Source organism: Battus philenor, unplaced genomic scaffold (genome assembly GCF_028537555.1).
Source record: "Battus philenor isolate CCGP_79_NKW_IND1 unplaced genomic scaffold, ilBatPhil1.0.hap1 SCAF_28, whole genome shotgun sequence".
NCBI lineage: Eukaryota > Metazoa > Arthropoda > Insecta > Lepidoptera > Papilionidae > Battus > Battus philenor.
In genome coordinates, this window is record NW_027181691.1 from 6935448 (window position 1) to 6958380 (window position 22933).

General features: G+C 34.0%; 1 protein-coding gene across 1 annotated transcript; it reads left to right on the top strand.

Moving 5' to 3' along the window:
* The first annotated feature begins 270 nt into the window (after positions 1-270).
* 5PtaseI (inositol polyphosphate-5-phosphatase A) lies at positions 271-22722 on the top strand. The gene is made up of 12 exons (XM_068769413.1): positions 271-562; positions 8235-8465; positions 12779-12946; positions 14207-14332; positions 14663-14791; positions 15929-16090; positions 17332-17456; positions 18566-18667; positions 19206-19299; positions 19909-20039; positions 20591-20759; positions 21697-22722. Exons 1-12 carry the CDS (start codon positions 482-484, stop codon positions 22414-22416), a joined length of 2238 nt encoding a protein of 745 aa, XP_068625514.1. The 5' UTR covers positions 271-481; the 3' UTR covers positions 22417-22722.
* The last annotated feature ends 211 nt before the right edge of the window (positions 22723-22933 follow it).

Here is a 22933-nt window from a genome sequence, read left to right on the forward strand (position 1 = left end):
TGGTATCGAAAATTACGTTCCGTTTTAAGTCTTCGTACTTAAACTTTACGAAATTAATGAATTATTTGCTGTACATAAGAACAATTTTTAACATTATCCAGTTATTTTTTAAATTGAAAATTCTCAAATTTATAAAAAATAGTAATAATGTCAAAATAGACGCAAGATATGTATAAACCTTACTAAATGTTCGTTAAAGTTAACGTGACTACGGTAAAACTAAACGATACTCATTCATTTACAAATGTCAGAAACCTCAGAAACTTGAAAGGGCGAGGAGGGCCATTCGGGTGATTTTTGCGGTGTCGCTGCAAAAGAATTGTACGCGCGTATAAAATAACAATCGAAACAACTATAATGATACATGCGACGGCAGTAGACAGAGCGTTCGCGCGCGAAATCCGCTTTGGCGCTTTAATATAATGTCGCCAGCACTACTTGACTGGCGAAATTGCTTTTGACTCGATACGCCTTCAGGATCATGTTGAAATTTAAAAAAATGGGCTCGGATAAAGTGCCGTTGCTGCTTGTGACCGCCAACGTCGGATCTATATTCGAAGACGTGAGTATTATTTTCAAAAATCCATTTTTCGATGTTGTCGGTTGTGACAATAACGTAATTTAATTACCCACACAGTTTTAATTAATATGTTGCGGCAACGATATTGTGTTCTGTATTTGTAACAGGATTATCGGGTGATTAACATTGTCATGCGTACTTGATACTGGTCGATAATATGGATGGTTGATACGACGACAATTTTTTAAAAAAAATTACAATAGTGTAATATAAAATTAAATGTTTTGTAATCGATTAGCTCGCAGTAATTTAAAATGAAAAATATAAATCATATGAGTATGATTTTTTTCTAAAATTCAATGTTTTTCTATACTTGCATATGATTGTATTTAAAATTATATAATTAAAATATGACATCAATGTTTTCCTTATTTTGAACCAAGCATAGTTTTGTTGAGAATATCCTACTTGAAGTATTTTTTTACTTGTTGTAATTACAACAAAACAACTTTAGTTAGTATGGTGTATATGTTAGGGAGAAGCAGCACCTAAATGTAATAAATTAATGTTTCATATGTGGCAAAGATTCTATTCAATCCAGAATTATTTCAAAACTTAATATTTTAGTGTGGTCTCTGCCACTTTGTTAGAAGTTCGAAAGGTGTGACACAATAATAATGAAAAAAAATATAAATTTTGTGTCACAATATTAAAATAAATTGAGTTATGTCTTTTTTATTATTATTTCGTTTTTTTTGTGATGTGTTATGACAGTCCCATAACATATGAGGTATATGCTCATAGTACCAGTACTAGTTTCGTAGTAAGAATATCTGACAATTGTAAAATAAAAAATTCACACACTATATATATATATATATAAATAATCTTTCATAGCCTCAAATGAGATATATTGGGCGGGCTGCACATAATGCATATATGAGCAGACATAAATATCAATAAATTTTTAAACAAGTATTAATAAGTTATATTAGAATGCAAGTGTTTTTGTAAAATGTCTTACATATTAATAGTGGATTATGTATGTAATGTGTGAAACTGAAGGCTGAAGGCTAAAGAAAGGCCTTTTATTTATAGAATAAAATATTTATTTACACCTACTATGTCTAATATTACATTGCAACTTTTAAAAGCTAAACACATTTTAATACATACAAAATTAAGATATTCTGTTGTAAGTATTCAAAATTAAAAAAAAATATAGCAGATAAGTCTTGAGGTTGTTCATTACAATTGCTTTTTTTACATTTTACTACAAAATTATAAATATTGGTACTTCAAAACATTTGATATTTGTGACTTAAAATCTAGTAAGCGCTTAGTAAATGCAACTTATGTTGTTATGGTTACAACTTACAATGAATCTGTTCTATTTATAAGTTCCACACTATTCTGAAAACCTACAGTTTGTCCATACCAACACAGGTCTAAATTCTCCCATGGTATGTGCATAATGTACATTGAACTCCGCATTATGTTGCTTGGTTTCAATATCTTTGGTAAAATGCTTTGAAAGGATCTAAAATAAATGTAATAATAAATGAATAAATGAGAATAATAAATAAGTTAATGATAATTTTTAATTAATAATTAAAATTAAACATTTATTTAATTTCATTTTAATGCAACTGTTTCTGGTGTTTTTTTATAAATTAATAAACTGGAGTAGATATTTGAGCAACACTTTGTTGTATATATTAAAACAAATGTTGTAAACAAATGATGAATGATAGTCTGTAGTGTGTATATTAAATCAGGAATAAGATCTGTAAAAAACAAAAGTAACCAGCATAGCTAAGCATATGGGCAAGTTGAAGAGACAGTGGGCTTACAAAGTTTGAAGAACTGATAGTCACTGGGTCCATAACCAAGTAGAGACTATGGATCAGCAAGCTTATTGTTTGATGTCGCCAACAAACAGACAACCTTGTTAACATTGTCGGAAGATGCTTGATTCAGGCCATTTCCTACTCTACCTATCGAAAATTTATGAGGGAGGCCTATATCCAGTAGGAGGTCTTATGTTTGAAATTATGAAAATGATGAGTGTGTATGGAACATTGAATGAAAATAGTAGTTAAATGGGGAATTGTATACAAATTTTTTACAGTTTTAGGTTCATGGGTTTGGAGGTGCCAAAATACAAAAAAAACACTTAGTCTACACTTGTTTGTAGTATCAAAATGTGAAGAATACTCTTAGAAAGTCTTAAAATAGGTCTCTTTACTCTTTTTATTTCCTTGATTTGGGAACTTGCTAAATTATTTGCTTGCTCAGGTAGATGTTCCATGGAGTAACTGAGTACACAGACTTCTGAGAGCAGACCTAGACTTGGGCTGTCATTTGAAATTATTCCTAGTATGTGGTCAAAGTTGGATTAAAACCTGTATTCTTAGAAAAAAGTCAACAGTAGAAACTACAAGCTTACTAAATATGACATCTTCATCATCTTAGCTGTAAGACTGTTACTGCCGGACATAAGCCTCCCCCAGTAAGTGGCCCATATCACGTCTCTTCAAGGTTGTCTGTCCACATTGTAGGTGGAAATACTACACTGTACTTGTAACTCCGTGGTCTTCACTCCAACCTTAAATATACAAATATGACACCAAACCTAAAATATGCTGCTAATTTTTTAATATGGTTAATATAGATAAAAATTTTCAATATTATACTTTATCAAAAATAATAAAGTAAATTAATAAGTCCATCTGCATTAAAACAATTAAGTAACTCTTTCATTATAATGTCATGTTAAGTTTTTTTTTAATACAAAACTGTGATTATCTACATCCGAAATAACCAGGAAGTTATGTGACATGTGTTTAGGTTCGCTTTAGCCTTGTAGATTATCATTTAATAATTTCCTCCAACTTTTTATAAATGTTATCTGTCTATTTAATTTTGCATGTGATTTGTATCTGTCTACATTGCATAGTTACGGATAGATGGATATTACAGCAAAAAAGTGTTAGGTGGGCGACAAAGGGGCGTCTATTATAGTCGACATACAGTAGTGGGCGTTATTGCTTTTCATTGCTGGGATAATTATGTACCATATGTGGGCCACATATGCAATACAATGACGTAAACTCGATTTTGGTCGAAGATTTTTTTAACAAAATTCACACTCATATTGTTATGCATTTATTTTTTTACACTTTTACACATTCTGTAATAGCTGAGTTTTTGGCTTACGGCATTTCTCTACCAGTCAAGTTGGTGTAGAGATACAAATAAGCAAATGTATGCAACATGTATAAGATAATAGCTGTTCTTATGTAATAAATTATCTGTTTGATAGCTCAGTGACTAAGAATTTCCCTTGCAGAACTTAAAATGCAACAATGCTGCTGTCAACCACCATCTATTAATAGTCTATATTCAGATTTCTAGTTAGGTGCGGCATCTAGTTCATGTTTAACAGCCATCAATAGGACATTCTCATGAATTTTAACAAAAATATAAAAAGTTGTATTTCGTGTGTTGATTAAACATTAATTTTTGCGTAAAAAAAACCATCTCTGAAACCAAGACTAGATTTGACTAACTCTATGGAAACTTTACTGAATTACGATCTGTTCGCTCAAAAAAACGCCATCACGTCAAAAGTCTTTGATAATATTGTTGGAATAATACTTATAATAAACACATACTAATATATTGCATATAGTACGAGTATAACAAAAACTACTCTTTGAGTGGAATGACTTGTTGTTTTTGGGTAAAAAAAATTGTATGCTTTTACAGCGATTTACACACATTTATTGGCCCTCTGAGACGACCTTGAGTCAGAATGCTAAACATGTTTAGTTGGCAGTCCAAGGCGAGATCCACTCTGGGCCTTTACGAAAGTCTCACACTCTATAGAGCATCTTCCGAAACGAGCTAAAACGACCCTAGAAGCCTGTCAATTTCCTTTTCTTAATGCCCCATATGTGATGACTTATATGCGACATATTCAGATGGCGGAGGCTAAAAGCGGCTATTCGCCACGATCAGATTGCGTAGTACGCCAAGCATTGGATTCCCCTTGACCTCCCAATGCTGGGTGGTATAGTAAGTTATATCCCAAGGCAAGACTTCTGAAATACCTCTGTAGCTTTAAGCGCCTTATGCGACCTACTCCCTGAACTGGTGGACACTGAAAAAGCCATTAGTAATGCTAAAAAATCAAAAATAATTGACTTTTCTTTTCAGGTCTATTCATTGTCAAAAAAAACTTTTTTTTATAATAAAATAAATTCACTAGACATCCCTATGTTATTTTGAAATACTAAGGAAATTTATCATATTCTTATGAGTATTTCAATAAGGTCAAACAAAAAATTACAGAAAAAACTAAAATTACCCCAGGAGATTTCTTAACGAGATTCAGATTCCTAGACATACAAAAGTGCACACGACATAGCCTAGCGATTGGTAAGATTAGTTTGGGAGGTCCTCAAGGTTCCGGAGTTAAGCTACGGAACGCAGCGAAAGACGTCCATCCATAAGATGAACAACATTGTCGTCGTCTGTAGACATATGATTCAGACCACTTCCAACCGATCCCTAGTGAAATATATGGAATATGTCCAGCAGTGTGGTTCTTACGGCTGAAATGACGAAAGTATGCATTTTAAATTTATTTACTTAATCACGAATAGTACGGTAATACTCGTTATACCGACCTATATTGTATTGTAGACATAAAACGTTATAAATATTTGTACAAGTCATGTGTCTTTATGTTTTTTAATCTTTATTTGTTTGTTAATTAATTAGGCTTTGTCCGTAGATATGTCACCAATTTACGTCCAATTACATATACCGTTTACAAAATCAGAATATAATTATAAACACCAATGTCATATTTAATTAAAGATGGTTTATTTCGTCAATCCACAGTCTGGGCATATTCTCTTATATAAAGATAGGCATCTTCCACTACCGTATAAGTGTTCTATCTTCTATTTCAACATTTATTAATAAATTTTATTTTTTTATTTGGTCAATCTCTCTGCTATATCTTATAAATAAGTTTTATAACATTGTATATGTTGTTAAGCATAATCTACCTTAAAATAGCCCGCAACACAATGTATGAAACAAAATTTTATGTTCGAGTATGAAGTACATAGATAACGTTTTATAATGTTGTACCTAAATAAATTATTTATGTGTTATTTACGTAAGTTCGCTTACGTGTGTACAGGAACAATAAAACATAATACGCAAACAGGAAAACTCATATGTCAATTTATAAAAAACTTGTTTCTGCAATGTCGTTAACCGAAATAATAGCATTTGAATTAAGTTATTTAATCGTCCATCAAGATGGCCGTTTATGTCAAAGAGGAAAACATATGTCAGTTGTTGATGTTTCAAAATACAGGTCAAACGGAAGGTTAATTTAGTGTTGCAATTTTTATACAGGATGACAAATGTAAGGTGTAAAAGCTTCAGAGTAATGAGTGTATAGCTCATTACCTGTCAATTAATATATGGTACACTATCCAAAATCTATGGTTTCAGAAATAATAAGTGACGTGATAGTAATAAAGAGCGTTTTATAATTCGGATTACTACGTATTAAAATTAATTATAGTTTAGTATTTGTCTGCACAGACCGTATTGCCCGAAGTTGTTTGCCTGCCGTACTCCAGTAACAAAAATAATGTAACATTTTTTTATTTTTAAAAGCTTGAAATTTTTTTCCTAAAAATTCAGCTATGCATTTACTCTTTTAAAGCGTATACTTGTAACCAATAAACCTGTATAAATCGTAAAGATTCGCCAAATCTATAGCTAAGCCCAAAACTACAACAGTTCGAACAGATCAGCAATTTTTTTTATAGCAATGTGGAAATCCGCATAAGAGCAAAGGTCACCGATGTAGCTCAAAGATTAGCTCATCCGAAGTGACAGTGGGCGGGGCATATCACTCGTGCGGCCGTTGAAGCCGAAATGTTCTCGAGTGGTGAACTAAAAGGAATTGTGATCCAGTAGGTGGACCGAAAACATAGTTGGGGCCGCAGGATGTCGCTAGATGCGGGCAACGCAAGACCAGTCATCATGACGATCTTTGGGGGAGACCTTTGTCTTTTTTTTTAATGGCCCTCGCTATTGGAGGCCTCTCGTACCCCTAATTAGTTTGGATCAGGGTTTTTGTTTACAAATAAGTTGTTCAGATTTTTCATCTTTAATCTTCACTCACTGACGTACTTCTCAATTTCTTTTATTCTTACCTTATTTCCATCACAATATCTTTCATTCCTTCCTGCTTTCATCGCCTTCCTTCCATCATCTTATTACTTTCAGGTGGCTAGGTACATTTTTTTTTCTTTATTTTATTATTTACATATTATATTTTACATTTACATATTATGTTTTCTTTGGGTTGTGCTTTCTTAATACATTACTACACTTTTCTTATTGTATTTTTCCTATTATTAATTGACTAGTTGTTTTATGTGCAGTTTATTAGGTACCTAGACCTTTATCTTGCAGTGGGCCTCTATCGGCTGACATGATGACGAACGTTAGCAGTGAGATAACTTGATGATATAAGATGGTATTTTGATTAGCTCGTCAATTTCATTAGTTACATCTCTTCCAACTGCAATAGACCCACGAAGACTATCTCTTACAAAAGAGACATTATATTAAAGTAATACTTCTGTTAGATTAATGACATTTTATCTGCGCGTTCATTTTTTCTTAATTGACCATTACTATTCCAGATAGTCATTATTGTATCATCTTAATGATCATGTTTAAATAAATATTTTTTTCAAACTAAGATGTTATATTCTCAGTAATTAATGCATGATGTACTTACGTAATCTCATCTGGTTTTAAAAGACAATGAAATACAATTTTTTCTCAACAATTTTTAAATTATAACTTTTATTTTGAATATATTGATTCTGTTAAAACTTTTAAACTTTGTAGACATCGGCAGTGTTATTAATATTGACTAAATCTATTACAAACGAAACTGACAGTAGAAAAATAAACAAATTTTGAATCATGTCAAATAATATATTCACAACTAGTACCGTTAAACATAGTACAAATATTGCTAGATAGTTAAATGCTATAGGTTATGTCATCGGGTTGCAAAATTATTTAACTGCTTTTGTATAGGGCACAGTTATAAAACGGTGGCTTTAATAATCATAAATGTGGTACCGTCTTTGTCGGTGTAGTCATAAAACCTATTCTAATATTCTTGGAAAAGTCAGTTATAGCACTTCGAGTTTATAGTCACAGCTCTGTATTTAATTATTCAATAATATCTATATATATACATAAAAGAAATTTTCATTTGTGTAATGACTACGATATCTCTGAGGCTTCAAATTTCATAGGAATATTTTTTTCGCCGATTAGAAATCAGCTAAGAACTGATTTTGCGAAAATTCAGCCGCGAAATGGACTGAGGGGCGTTCATTAAAAATTGTACAACACACACACAAACAAGACTTACAATACGAAACATATATTTGAAAATATGTTTACACTACAATAATCAATTTCCAACAATTACGAAGTTTTACAACACAATCACTCTATGTGCTATTATATGTTCAATCCACAAGAATGAAAAATTAAGAAGTATTTAGATGTACGAAGTTCTTTGCTGTTGAAACAATGACCAGGTATCAATAAATCCGACAATAATAAAAAGCCTAACCTCAATTTCCAGCCGTCAGTGATGCTACCAATTTGGACTTCGGAGTTTCTCCAAGCAGTCTCCCGAATGGACCCAAAGTTCATAGCTCTACATCTGCAAGAGGTCGGCGGAAAGGCTTATGAAAAATCGATGCAGTACGTACAAGACTTTGTACAACGCCTCTGCGACTGCCCCGAGTTGAGACTCTATGACAAGATCAGGATATTCCTGGACGAAGACTTCAGTTCGCCGGAAAAGTTTACAGTGAGTTTCATTTTTATTTTTTTGAAGGGTAGAATTACATCTGTAGGTAAATACTTGTACAAAGAAGAGGCAATTACAAGTCATCACTTATAGTGTTATATTAGGTTACAAAAAGAAAATAAAGGAAATTTAATGACATTATCATCATCAAAAAAAAAATAATGTTACACTTCAAAAGAACGGTGGCTGAAAACGATCTATGTCCTGCTGTCTACAGACATTATTAAAGTAGTGGATGTATCAGGTACATATATTTGAGAGATCTATCGGGGGGCTTTAAAATTTATTTTAGATAAGTGATCTGAATATTCAATTCCCTTGATTATTTTTAAAAATGATGAAACTTCAGCTATATTTCTCCGATTTGCAAATGGCGATAAGTGATTTAAACTAGTGTCATTAACGTTTTATTAAAATAAAAAAATAGATAAATCAAATTTATAACGTGTATAACCTAGGACATACTTCTCGTTATGCGAGAGTAGCCATGCAAGTGGTTGTCGAAAATGTAGGGTAGTCTTGGAAAGCGCAGAGGGGACATCGCTTTTCAAAGAGGGCGTTAGTGTCGCCGAGATACCGTTGATTGAGTCCACGTGAGATGTGTGCCCTTATAGTGTGCTATTTTTTTAGAAAGCCCTATGTTAGTGTTCATTGATTTGAAATTATTTACTAAGTAACAAATATTTTCTTCCATTCGTTAATATTATAAACGTCTTAAGACTTTATTCTCAGATTAATTACTGACAATCCCTGCAAAGGCTTTAGAGAGGCCTCCTTGTAATGAATTGGCGTTCACATTCACACCAAACTCCTCTAAGTATTAAACCAAATTTTAAATAATTGTAGGAGATGTGCTACTGTTGAGGCTACCAGATATTAGGTAATGTAGGGATGTTATTGCCTGAGGAACAGTTTTCGGGTGTTTAAGGGTTAGAAAGGCAGCTGTGTACTTGATATCTACTATGAATTTGCTTCGTGTATTGCAAATATGACTTAATTCAAAATGACACGTATTACAATATGGTTTGTGTAATTGGTTAAATCTCTTTCAATATATACGTTATATTCCGCTGTCGTCCTGAAGTTATATTTATTTAACTACGAAAACCAAAAAGAACATACCAAAAGACTAAAAAAACATCGCAATACAATTACAGATTAAAAAAGCATTTAGCTTTCGAAATGTCACAAATACAATATGGCGGAAAATCAGGGTCTGCTCTTTTTATCCTGTGTTGCTAACAAGAAATGTAGTTTTTAAATCTTTACCTAAATTACTAGTTCAGACTTACATAGATTTTCTTTCTAAATGTTTAATCGATTTCCCTAGTCCGGCTTTTCTCCCTAAATACAGGAAGATTGGTTCTAGATGAAAAATCTTTAAAGGCGTTTATGTCAATTTGTCGTACCCAATGTCCAAAAATCGTGGGTTTCAGAAATAATAAATAACGTTGTGTTAATATAGTAAGAAAAAGGATTTTAAGAATGCGTGTTAGTATATATTAAATTAATTATTCCAGCAGATTTTATACTGCCCGAAGTTAACAAATTTCAGAGTGATATCCAGTATATTCTATTTAGAGACAACACTCTTACTAAATTTATTTTCAGCAAACATTTTTAATTCCGGTGGTATCAAAATTTTTGTTAATAGTTTAGTCTCCAGTTAACTTTATACTCGATGACCCCAGACGACAATATACTCATAGCGGACATATAAATATAGTATGACTTATTAATTTACTCGTGGTCATTGTCATTTTGGCCCATATACGCCCACTGCAAGGGGTAGGTCTCCCCAAAGATATCTATGGGGGGACATATCATAGTCGCCACGCTTGGCAGGCGAGTTGGCGATAGCAATGTGGTATTTCATACGCAGAGGACACTGCTGCCATCCTCTGGAAACTTGTTTATAATCAGTGGCAATCCTATATATTAAAGGCACAGTGTGAATTGAACTCGCGACCTACGCTCGTAAGTAAAATTCCTGTATCGCTGGGCTACCAGTGTAACTATAATAACGATGACAAAGATGTACTCGTGTAGACATGCTATATATAGTACATATCCATTAATTTAACAACCATAAATTAACCCTTTGCAGCCAGCTCACGTGATATCAATGTGTCAGCTGTCAATTGACAAAGTATAGTGTTACCACAATCACGAGCTGTGGTCAACATCTGTCAGTTTGAAGGAATATTGTGTATCGCTTCTTGTTACACTTATAATGAATTGTGGAGTCGCAGATGCGGTTTCTATTTATTGCCTATTTTATAAAATATTTACGACCTAAATTATATTAGCAAAGGACGGTACGAACTCCTCGCAAATGTCATTGAATTCGCTTCTGGATTTATTTTCTTTATTTACATATTTGGTAAGAAAAACGTAGCTTTAAACTATAAATATTGATTGGTTTGAGATACAAAAGCTTTAAACCGGTGAAAATTACTGTTCATTTGTAAACTTTAAACCTTTTACACCTGTTTCGGATCGACCTTTATAAAATTATCAATCTTAAACATTTGTTTTTTTTTTTATTGGAATGCGATAGAGCAATAATTCTAGCAGTTATTCATTAAAGAGGAAGAAGGGAGAGAAACCTTCCTCAAGTTCTGCGGAAAAGTGATAAAAGATTTTATAAATACGAATAAGTAAGCAAAACATGTAAGAATAACATTTAAATTAGAAGTAAAATATAGTAAGGTACAAATTAGATGTAAATAAAAATAAAGTTGTAACTGCGATAAAATAAAAGAACTGTGTTACATAAATGTAAGAGAAAAGTTAAAATAAAACATCTGAGTTATTGCAAATTGTAAATAAAAATAGATCGAATTGTTGAATGAAAGAGTAGCAAGATAGAAATTGTGAGGAATGAAAGAAGAGTATGGAAAAAATAAAATATGCAAAAATTGTTTAAGAAATAAAATTCCTGTCCCAACTAGATAGGGGTGGAAGGAGAGATACGCAACAGCGGGGGCTATTAATTAAAAAAAATAACTTCTGGCAGTACGAAGTCTGCGGGAACTGATAGTAAACAATAAGTAATTTTAATATGTACGAGTAGTGATTTTGAATTGAATTTTGAAAATGTTTTTTCTTGCTATATTAAAATAACGTAGCTTGTTATTTCAACAACTGTTGATTATTATGTAAAGTGAACCGTACATTAATTGAATGCAAATGAGCTATACAATCATTCATTTAACGCTTTTACACCTATTATCAATGAAGCTGCATATAGATATTTATACGTGTGCTCGACATTACATCTCTGGAGCCATTAGGCTTAGATACTTAAAATTGGTAGAAATTTTTATTCCCCGAGTAGAGGACATTTAATAATAATTTTTTCAAAATTCCCCCACAAAGAGCTGAGGTGGGGCGTGCGACAGCTAGTTTCATATTAAAAGGTAATTGTAATATATTAGATACAGTAATATTACTATAATGCTGCATTTAATAAACTTTTTAATCCTTTTTTTAAGGTAATAACAAGTGGAAACTTTTGAAGGTTTGCGAAGACAAATATTTATGAAAAAAACATTAATGTTTTATTTATTTTTTTCTTTAAGCCTACTCTCAGCGCTGTAATATGTTATGTATATATTTGTAAGGCGTAAATGATTTAATTATACAAAGATTCAAATACGTAGAAAACATTTGAAACATAATTTGGTTACTTGTGAATAAACAACAGCAAAAAAAAAAAACATCTTTTACTTCGACTCTTCCGGGACACGAATAACTCTGAGCTTAACGATTCAATGCGGCTTTGTAAACAAACATCACTTTACTCATTTATGCTCTCGTATATTAGTGTGCGTATAGCTGCTCACTTTCGGTTTTGATTTGTGTGTCAGTAGACACACTCGTCATCGATGAGTATTTACAAACTACGCACACATATTTCCACGAGTAAAAATGACTTGTTCTTTATTTGGACGTAAAGAAAACGTAAACCACAATACATAGCGTGCTTTCCAACCACATCTGTGACGTCATCGTGGCATTCCGATTAACTTCGTATTCTCGATATATTTATGAGTAATATAATTATTTGTTTCCGCGTTTCGTCTATCCTGCTAGGTAAACGTAATGAAACAGTTGTTGAATAATTACACTAGTCATTATAAAATTGAATAAAGTATGAGAACATATTTGCTGTTAGATTTCTCTGTGTAGGTATTTTAAAATAAAAAATTTAAAGATTAATTTTATAACACGTTCTCACCTACATAGTTAATTTCATGGATTAAGACATTCAAAATTGATTAAAATGCAGCAATTAATTTATTTTCAAGGCATTGGGCAACATGTATTTCGCGCATTCGACTCTCGCGGATGTCAAGATCTGGGACTTCGATGCGAAGGGCTACGTGGACGTCGTGGGGAAGGAAGTAAATAGCGGCAACATTGAAAAAGTCACCACTAAGGAGAAAGCGAAGTTTCCACAGCATTTCTTTCCAGAAGTAAGTCATTAATAACTAATGAAGATAGACTGGAGGACCATAAGAATTGTTGATGAACTATTTATTTATATTGAGCTATGTATGATAAACAGATAGGACGACGATAGATGTAGATGTGCTTCTTCTCTTCTTTTCTTTAACCGACTGCAAGGAATAGGCCTCCCCGAAAGAACGATGCCTTCCGATGACCGATCTGGCGCTGCCCGCAGTCCAGCGACTTATAACATTAACCTGTAACGTGGGAGAACCTACCCACGCTATAATAAAGGGACTAATATATAGCTACTTCCGATATGCAGCAATGAAGTGCACCGCTCGCCAGCCCGCCGATAAATGCGCGTGCGGTAAACAATGCGAAACACAACTACCATCGAGTCTCGATGTTTGGCACTGTTCGGTCTAACATCTACTGAGGATGCCCCGTGGAGGGGTTAAGCACGTGTAGAGAGTGGATTAATGGTGCATAGCGGAAGTAGCTATATATTAATCCTTTTCTTAGTTAGGATGTACTTCCGCGAGGTAACGCCTGAATCTATTAGATACAGACTCGTGGTCACTCAAGAACCTTTCGGGCCCAACGGCTATTGGTTGCATAATGCCCCGCCCACTGCCACTTTAGACGAGAAATTCTTCGTGCTACGTCGGTGACCTTGGTTCTTCTCCGAATCTCCTCGTTTTGATTCGATCGCAGCGAAACCGCGAGCATAGCTCTCTCCATTATAAATGTAAAATCTCTTCACCAATTACATTTTGTTAACTACTTGCCTGCCTTGCCTACGTCTATCGGTTGACATGATGATGAATCAATGTACGAATAACGTTTGTTTGATTGTTCCGCGGGGAAGTCCCCTGCACGATTCGTACTCTGATCGTCATAGAAAATCCTTTAAACTTTATTAATGTTTTTATGTTAATAAATAAAAATTTATGTCGTCATTTTGGATTTCAATAGTCATCATTTCAGCTGCTGAACGTTCGGCGCTGATTATAGTCTTATTCCATAGATTTCTATCAGGACGGGAGGAATCGGAAAACTGTCAGTTTGTTGTAGGCTGTTCATAAATATTGTGCGGAATAATTATAGCTTAATGTTAACTGATGTCATTGTAGATTGAGTTCAAATTGATTCTAATTTCTGTCAAATTATTTTTTTAATAGATTCATTGTGGAATATGGATAAAGAAACATGTACCACCATGTAATGCTATTTTTATAGCAAATTTTTAATTATATAGACTAAACAATGTTTCTATTCCTCAGTGCAAGTGGTCGCGGAAGGGCTTTTTGCGCACGCGCTGGTTACTTCGTGGAACCGCAGTGGAGTTCGTCAACATACACCTGTTCCACGACGCCTCAAATCTGCTGGCTATGGAACCCTTCCCATCTGTAAGCAACTGTTTATACGCACAACGAATTAATCCTTAAGGAACAAAGAGACTATTAGCTATGTAGGTCTGGCCAAAATAAGAGGGTGGGGACTAATATCAGTCCTTCTGTTTCCTCATCTAGCCGTCAATGCTTAGCGGCGGTGGCCGCTCACGTTATTTTTTCTCCGACCCCCACTTAGCCGCTCTTTTCTAAGGCACACGACTGTTTCAGGAGCAATATAGTGCGATGAGATGTACTGTAGTTAGCAGTAGGATATATTGCTTATTACCAAGTGAGCGGCTTACAGTCTATGGTACCAGAAATAATAGATCCAGCTTCCTCCACCAGGTGTACTGCCGCAGCCGTCGCCGAGCGCTACGCCACACGCTCCGTCATCTGCACTCAGACGCGAACTCTGCTCCCTACTTCATATTCGGAGACTTCAACTTCCGCACTGACACCGGCGGTGTAGTCAAGGTAATTGTTGCTACAATTTTATTAACCATTAGTTAGCAAAAGGGGTCGAAATAGCTAGTGATATACAGGGTAATTGGTTAGAGGTTTAGCTTTAAAGAGGTAAGCATATAAGTCATATATAAGCAAAGAGCTTTTACGCCTGTTTCCGATCACCTATACAAAGTCTTCGCTCTATAATGTGTTACATTAATTAAAATTTGTCTTGGTCTGCGATAGGCCCATAACTTCTGGCAATACAAAGTCTACAGTGACAGATGATAAACAATAATTAATTTTAACATGTAGTAATCCGAATTATCTTACTATTATTAATACATTATTATTAACAGCAATATAGCTATTTATTAATTGCCTTATTACTTTTACACCTACAAAATTAATTCATTAAATGTAAAAAAGTATTTCATCAAATCCTTGGTTTTGTCATCTGCGGCCAGAGTACATACTTCTTGGTGCCCTGGGCACGTGAGTGACGGACTCTACACACTTCATTATTCACGTTAGGAGGAGAGTGCTAAAAGTAGAGTGCTCTAAGTTCTGACGCACCTTAAAAGAAGAAAGAGAAATTTTTTCTTCCCCGAAGTAGGGATGAGTTATCAGTTATCGCCGGGGGCTGACAATCAAATAGATATTAATATAATACGTCAGGCATCATCCGACGTAGGTTTTTTTTAATTTATTAGCTCGCGGGTTCCAGATCTGTGTCGAAGCTATAAAAACTAGAAAGGCCAATAAAGCTTAACAACAATCAAATATAGCCGGTTGACGATGTGTGAAAATATACCAAGGATGCCGTTACATAGCTCTGATAGAAAAACATCGTGGGTTTTTAAATCAATGCAAGGACATAGAAGTCTCTCATGCTCCGTCCTTGTCTACGTGATGGCATTTCAGTCTTTTTTATCCTCCATAGAAGAAGCAGCATCTGTCTCGCCTGATCTTAAGCGATGACGAGGAAAGAAATAAGAAAAAATGGTACATGCTAGCCCAGAAGAAACAGATTCACTCGTGTCTTGAAGACTCCTTAAGTTTAATTCATTCTTCAGTTGTATAAAAAAGATTGCAAATGAAGAAAGCTTTTTTGACGTAAATAGCGGTAAATTAAATTTGTTTTTGTAATACAAGGTATGATTCCAGAAAGTAACGGAGGAGCTGACAGCGTGTCGCCTACAAAACGGTGCAAACGTGGACTCATCAAAGCTGCAGTACCGAGCCAAGTCCGACGACAGAGTAGTCCTTACCGTCGGCAAGAAGGAGTTCGCTCATGTTGACCATCAGAAAATATTCAGAGAGCCATGGGTAAGAAAGTCATAATTCGATTCATAATTCATAATAAATCATATTTGTAAACTAATTATTGATAGTAAGATACCCTGATCAACTGAAAAGCCCTTACATTGTATACAATAAAATTCAAAAATGATTTATTCAATATGATAAAAAGTATTACATCTCTTGTTGACGTCAAATTGAGTCTCCCTGTTCGGCATTGTAACAACGGAAAGAAACACAGAAGAACTATAGATTTTTTAAATAATCTAAAATCACCAATTTTAAGACACTTTGAAATGGCCTGGAAACTAATTTTTTCTTTTTAATTTTTGCTATTTTCTATAGTCATTTACAGTGTAGTAAGCTTTAATACAAAATTGTTTCCGAACAGTTTGAGATCATATTGTAATAAATAAAAAAGATTTGCCGACTTTATGAAGTCGCGTTTAGGTACAAATAAATTGGCAGAAAAGATGAATCATAAACCCTGTGACCCTAAATAAGAATTCGATCTTGCAATACTTGTAACATTTTTTGAAAGAATTAACGTAGCCTTCTTTTAAGCTAGTGAAAGGGACAGATAATATTAGAGCACAACAACAAATGTTAAGATGCGTTAATATTCACCCAAATATTTAAGGTGTGCAAGTAGTAACTCATACTTTGCATAGTTTTCTTGGTTAACGAAAAATGCCCTTCCAACATATTTGTTCAGAATTTACCAATGAACTTATCTCTGTTGTCTAAACAACGCACTAAATCAACTAGTAAACATCAATCAATGCGAGATCTCACAGGTCATGTAAACGCTTCCTTACCTTATTATCACTAAACAATGATGTGAGTCCGATGAATACAGCTGAAAGGAAAAATACTTTGTTATAAGTAATGTACCAAAAATAGATATATATCCTTTATTAATTTGTACTTTTAGTTTGTTAGTACATATTAGTTATTTATTCACAGTATCTCAAAGAAGGTTAGTCCAGCCAAGCTGATTTAAGTTTGTTTGCGGTAAGCGTACACTCACAATTCCGACCTAAAAGAGATTAGTTATTATTTAAATTAAGATACATTTAAGTTTTTTATAATATAAGTATAAGTTTAAGTGTGTGTACATAGGAAACAAGGAGGCTGTGTCAAGTCTGATAATATCACTTTATTCTCATTAATAAATAAATAAAAATTATAAATCTTTAGTGTATTGTTAAAAACATACAAAAATTTAAAAAATTGTAATTAAATAAAGTTTATATTGTTCATTACAGCTGCAACGCTTCGACCGAGAGCTGGAGGCACTAAGGCCGCATCTGTACGAGTTCCCCGTCAAGTTCCCACCGAGTTATCCTTTCGAGGAAAATGTACAGCTACCCACCCATTACATGAAGACCAGGTATGGTTGACTGTATTTTTAACAAATAATATTTTTAATTGTCCTCACATGTTCAGTAGCATATTTACTTGAAGCTTATTATAGAAACCGTTGTATTGAAAGAACTATTAAAATGGTTGGTTGTGGTTAATGTTATATGGGTACCTCATTGAAACCGCCTCCATAGCTTCTTACTGAAATAAATCTTAATTAAATTTGTTTTCTAATGATCTATACTTAATACTAAGACTTGTGTCAAAACTTAATGTTTACATACAAATAAATAATCTTGTGAACATAGTAGAGAGCAAGCCACATAGCATGCTCATCAGATGACCACTGAGACCTTAAAATTATGATATAACCTCTGACTGAGAACCTCAGCTTCTCACAAAGTGGACATTGGATGTAGCTAAGTGCCACTTAGCTAGATCCAATGTCCACTTTGCTGGCCACTTCCAACCTGTCCTTCCATAAAGGAGGCCTTTATCCATCAGTGGACTTCCTATGGCTGTAGTAATGACGTTAAAATTATATTATTACAAATTACCTAAAACAAATACTCATAGTTTATGCAATACTTAATATGTACAACTATTATTATGTCAATTAAAAGTAATTACTGGTTAAGTAATAATATTTATTAATAGACAAAAGTTCGTAGGAATTTTGGTTGCTTTCAAATGCTTTTTGCCGATTCGCATTTACAGCTTTACTGAACGTCAGACCTCTAAATTCATACAGCCTGGATTTTATTCTAGCATCTAAGCTCGGAAAGTCCTTTTGTGAGTCTGGGCTTGGATTACATTATTTATTTTACCGAGTAAGATTCAATTTGACTTAGTTTAATAAAAAATATAATATTTGACGCATAGTTTTTTTAAAAAAATATAGGGGTTTCATTTCTTGAAGAGCATCATCCCACCATCCCATCTTGGATGATCTGCCGACGAGTTTCACATACTCTTCAAAACAGAGAATTATTTTCTGCGCCACACACTGCAATAAACTTGATACTAATCTCATAACAATCAGTCGAGCTGTCTTTATCGCTTTATTATCACTTTTTTTATTTATAAGTTCATTATAGTAAAGTATAAGAAAAACTTATAACTTTTGTCTTCGTCCAGGTGTCCAGCATGGTGCGATCGTGTCTTGTTGTCGCAGTCAGCGCGTCTTCTTATCCAGCAGTCCGACGCGCGAGGTGACTCCCGACACTTGAACAGTTCCAGGTTTGTGTCATTAGACTAACGCTTGTTGGACTTATTTGGTGGACTGGTCGCTGACTGTTAAGTAGCTATCGATGTTTATACTACACTTTAATGTGTTTACCAAGAATTTCCCAGATTTCAATTACATCCTAGAATGAAGAGAGAATATACTCGGTTTTAGGACAGAGATATACACAGGGCGATTGAAAAGTAGACTAAAACTCCTTAACGTTAAAAGGTGCTCTTGTTAAGATCAAGAGACGACGCTGGATGAAGGCCAGTTCCCATCGGTCTTATTAGAACTCTTGAGTTCTATGACAAGCAGTGGAAGTCTTAAATGCCAGCTCTCTGCCCCCTGGTTTTTGTGCAAGGCATTGTAGTATTTTAGGCCAATGCCATTAAAATGTGGGTAGTATGCGAAAACTCTCTCGTAATTTTTACTAGTGACATCAAATAACCCTTTCGTTGTACCTAGGGAAAAGTATTCCATGTACGATTTGCCCTAAAGACATAAAGGAGGTACATGTTTAATTAATATTCCTTATTTTTATTCTGACAGGAAATCAGTTACGGATTCAACGGACAGCAGCAGGGTCTCGTCTTCAGATAGCAGCCCGGCGCGCTCTAACTCACCGGCGAAGCAGAACCATCAGGTGAATTTAGAACGGTCTCCTATATCTTCGGAAAATATATAGTAACCCCGAAAATACAATTAAGATGGCGACCCATAAAAAGTAATATGTAACATACATAATTTTTAATATTAAAAAAATTAACTGTTCACTTAAGAAATTTAAATGACAGATATTAGCAGTAAATAACTAGAAAATTGTTAACAAAACAGTACCAATACTTTCAAAACATATAATTCAAATTCTGTAACTATAACTGTAATTCAAATTCCGAATAATTTTAATAAAAAAATTTCCACCTTAAATTATTAATTTAATTTTGTGAGATGCTTGCTGCACAGAGGTTTAATTTTAGGTTCTTATTTCGTCTTAAGTTACCATGTTATGTTATATTCTACCAATTTTTGCCTTTTCAGTTGAATTAGGCACCGAAATTTAGGATTTATGGTCCAGAGCGAAAGGGTTAAACTCGTATAGTTCAAATTGCAACCACATGGCGCTGTCCGCTGCTGGGAAGCGACAACCATTGCACAACTGTTCTTCTCCAAATGATATAGTTTTCTATCCATAATTTGTATAAATTATTAAACTGAATCACCTAATTAAGAGCTATTTAAATAATGTTTACAGACCAGTCCGGGTAAGATATTAGAGAAGAAAGGCAGCGTTGCGGACTTGGACGCTCTGTCTGTCCCCGGCATCGCCATCAGCAGGAAGAGCATTGCAGATCCCACCAGTATTCAACATGCTCTCAATGCACGGTTAGGATTATTTTATCATCATTGTATCAATGTAATAGAAACCACAGTGTTATATTTTAAATAATAAAGATAGTCATATATAACGTGTTGGTCTAGCCCACATAGGAACCCTTGAATTGTTAAGTTAAACGTGTTTTAATTGATAGCCCAAACCAGAGTTTTGAAAGAATATAATTATTCCTTCAATTTGGTGTAAAGTATAGTTAAGTACAGTAAATAAATTTTAGCTTAGGTACAGTAAGTAGAAGTTTGGTTTACACCTACAATATCAAAAACCTAAAATATACACTCATAATTCACGACTAGCATATAGTAGATATATAGTTTCCCAAAATGTCTTGTGTAGATCAACTTAAACTATATATTACCAATTATTCTTTGTAGTCTGACAATTTTCATACACTTAATATAACTGTATACGAATATACTTAAATTACTGTCCATTATGAAACATTAAATTATTCTATTATTTAAATAAAAGATTTTTATACAGCTTTATGTCAAATGAACTTGTCGCTTTTGTTCGTGATTGACGTTTTATTTATTCTTAGAGGATCTGATCCCGACGGGTCGCCGAACCGTAGGCGGTTAGTTCGCAATCAATCTGAAGGATCGCCGAAGTCGGACACGGGCGAATTGAAGCGTCTTGCTGAGGTCACATCGCGCAGACGTACCGACTACGGAGTCATAGGGGACTCCGCCTGTATGGGTGACCATAAGGTACGTTGTCGAACAAATAATCACCGAAAAAAGATGTAAGGAATAATATTTAGCCAAACGATGTCCACTGATAGACAGCCTGCGTCCAGCGTATTCTGATGACCTTAGCAGGGTTGTCTGTCCACCTTGTGGGTAACTCTCCATGTTTCGGCTTACATCCCTTAACATTTGTGGACTGGCCACCGCTACTTCAATATACCAATCTGCTGGTGATGTTTGGCACTTTCATGATTTCAGGCCGCATTCTATGATTTATTACTGCATTTTTTGTATTAATGGCACTTTGTGAAAATTATTTTTAAAAACAATATGATACAAACTACTTGCCATAGAGTAAGTGTAAATCCTACAAATTTAAATTCAAACTATCTTGATTCAAGTTTTTTAACTTACATTCACTTTTGAATAGTTAATTATTTTAACATTATAAGTAGTAAGCTATCACTGGCTCGGAATGCTGATCTTCTAAGAATAGCTAAACTCATCAATCGTGTAAATGACCCAACAAACAAAGTACCACATATTTTGATTGACTAAAATCTCCTGAATGCTAAAATAAGATTTATTTAATAAAGTACAGTACTTCTAGATTTAAAACTACAAGAAGTAAGGGCTAAGAAATCTTGTAGAACTTTATTACGTACAATCAGACTCAAAAAGTATTTGTTAACTTTATGAATATGAAATTGTATTATTTACTATATTTCTAACAATAACTTTCCTTTAATTAAGACTTGGAACAGAAAATTCTGTCTATGATTGATTTCCTGAAGACGATCTGATTAGAATCCTCATACAAGAAGTCCAATTGTCTAGATCCTACTACATTAGGCTAACAATCTGACATTTAATATTTCATAATATACACAGGTAGTTACTCTTTATTGATCCTGTACGGATAACATGAATAAATAATAAGTTAATATTTCGTTTGCAGCCAATCTACTTGCGCGTGATGCTGCAAAGCGACAGAGGTACAGTAGAGGGTAAATGCATTCACCCTAGCGGTCTCTGTTCGTTTACAAACCTTAACACCCCTCCGCACAGATCTCCTCATCTCACTCGCCTCCCCACAGACCCTGATATTTATTCTAACAAGAAACAAATATTCAGCTCGGAAGTACACCCTGAAATACTTTTAGATGAAAGAATAAAAATCACTAGAACGAGTTCATTGGCAGAGAGAATCGATATCCCTTGCGTAGAAATCACTAGCGCTGATTATTCGAGTTACGACGGCATATTTGTTAACGATATCGATACTTCGCTACTGAGCCCTAATCAATGCTTAGATCCTTACACACCGGAGAGTGTAGAATCACACACACCAAACGCTGATAACTCAACAGGCTCGGAAGACTTGAATGAAATCACAGATGTTCTAGGATCGAGCAAATTGGAAATAAAATCGACGAATACAAAACTTAATAGAGACAGAAGTGTATCGCCTACGCAATTAAAGAGTAGGTTAGATATGCTGCTAAACGAGAAAGATCCGCCGCAACTCGAAAGATTGAACAGCCGGGAGTCGTGTAAATCTGAGAGCAGTAAGAAAGGGGGGTTATGCTGTTTGGCATTGAAATGTTATGGGTTCTGTAGGAGGCGAGCGCGAAAGGTTGACTGCGGATGTAGTGGCTTGAGCAAATGTTGCACTTGACCCTGTATTGATGTGTAGAACGTTACTCGCACTATATCACATACAAAAATTAAAAAGTAATATGTCTAAAAGACTTGTTGCTAAAACAACTTTAAAAAAACTAAACAGTACTGACAGATTAAAAAAGCCTGACATTTAGTTGTATTATTTTTTAATTTTGAGTGTGTATTTGCAATGCATTTTTGTAAATCATTAGACGCCCTGTAGTGTTTAGATGTTACACTTATTGTATAGAACAAACAAATGGTAATATTTACCATTAGATTATATAATTTGACACCGAATTTTATTTTATCTGGAGGCTTAAATGTACTATAGAACGCTATTTAGCAGTCAGTTTAATGCTAAACCGCGTTTGTCTTAATTCATTTTCTTTGTTTATCTTTGACAGATAAACCTTAAGTTCTAATTTAATATAAATATACATTTGTTTAAGGAATGGTTATTGTATTATGTTTAAAGGCATGCATTTTTTAATTAAGCTAATGGAATCTTAATCCTATAATTAATACATTAA

Excerpts from the sequence above, each read along its gene's own strand:
- 5PtaseI (XM_068769413.1), top strand. The coding sequence starts at position 482 with ATGTTGAAATTTAAAAAAATGGGCTCGGATAAAGTGCCGTTGCTGCTT. Across the intron at positions 563-8,234 it reads TCGGATCTATATTCGAAGAC|CCGTCAGTGATGCTACCAAT; the intron begins GTGAGTATTATT and ends CTCAATTTCCAG. Across the intron at positions 14,792-15,928 it reads ACACCGGCGGTGTAGTCAAG|AAAGTAACGGAGGAGCTGAC; the intron begins GTAATTGTTGCT and ends GTATGATTCCAG.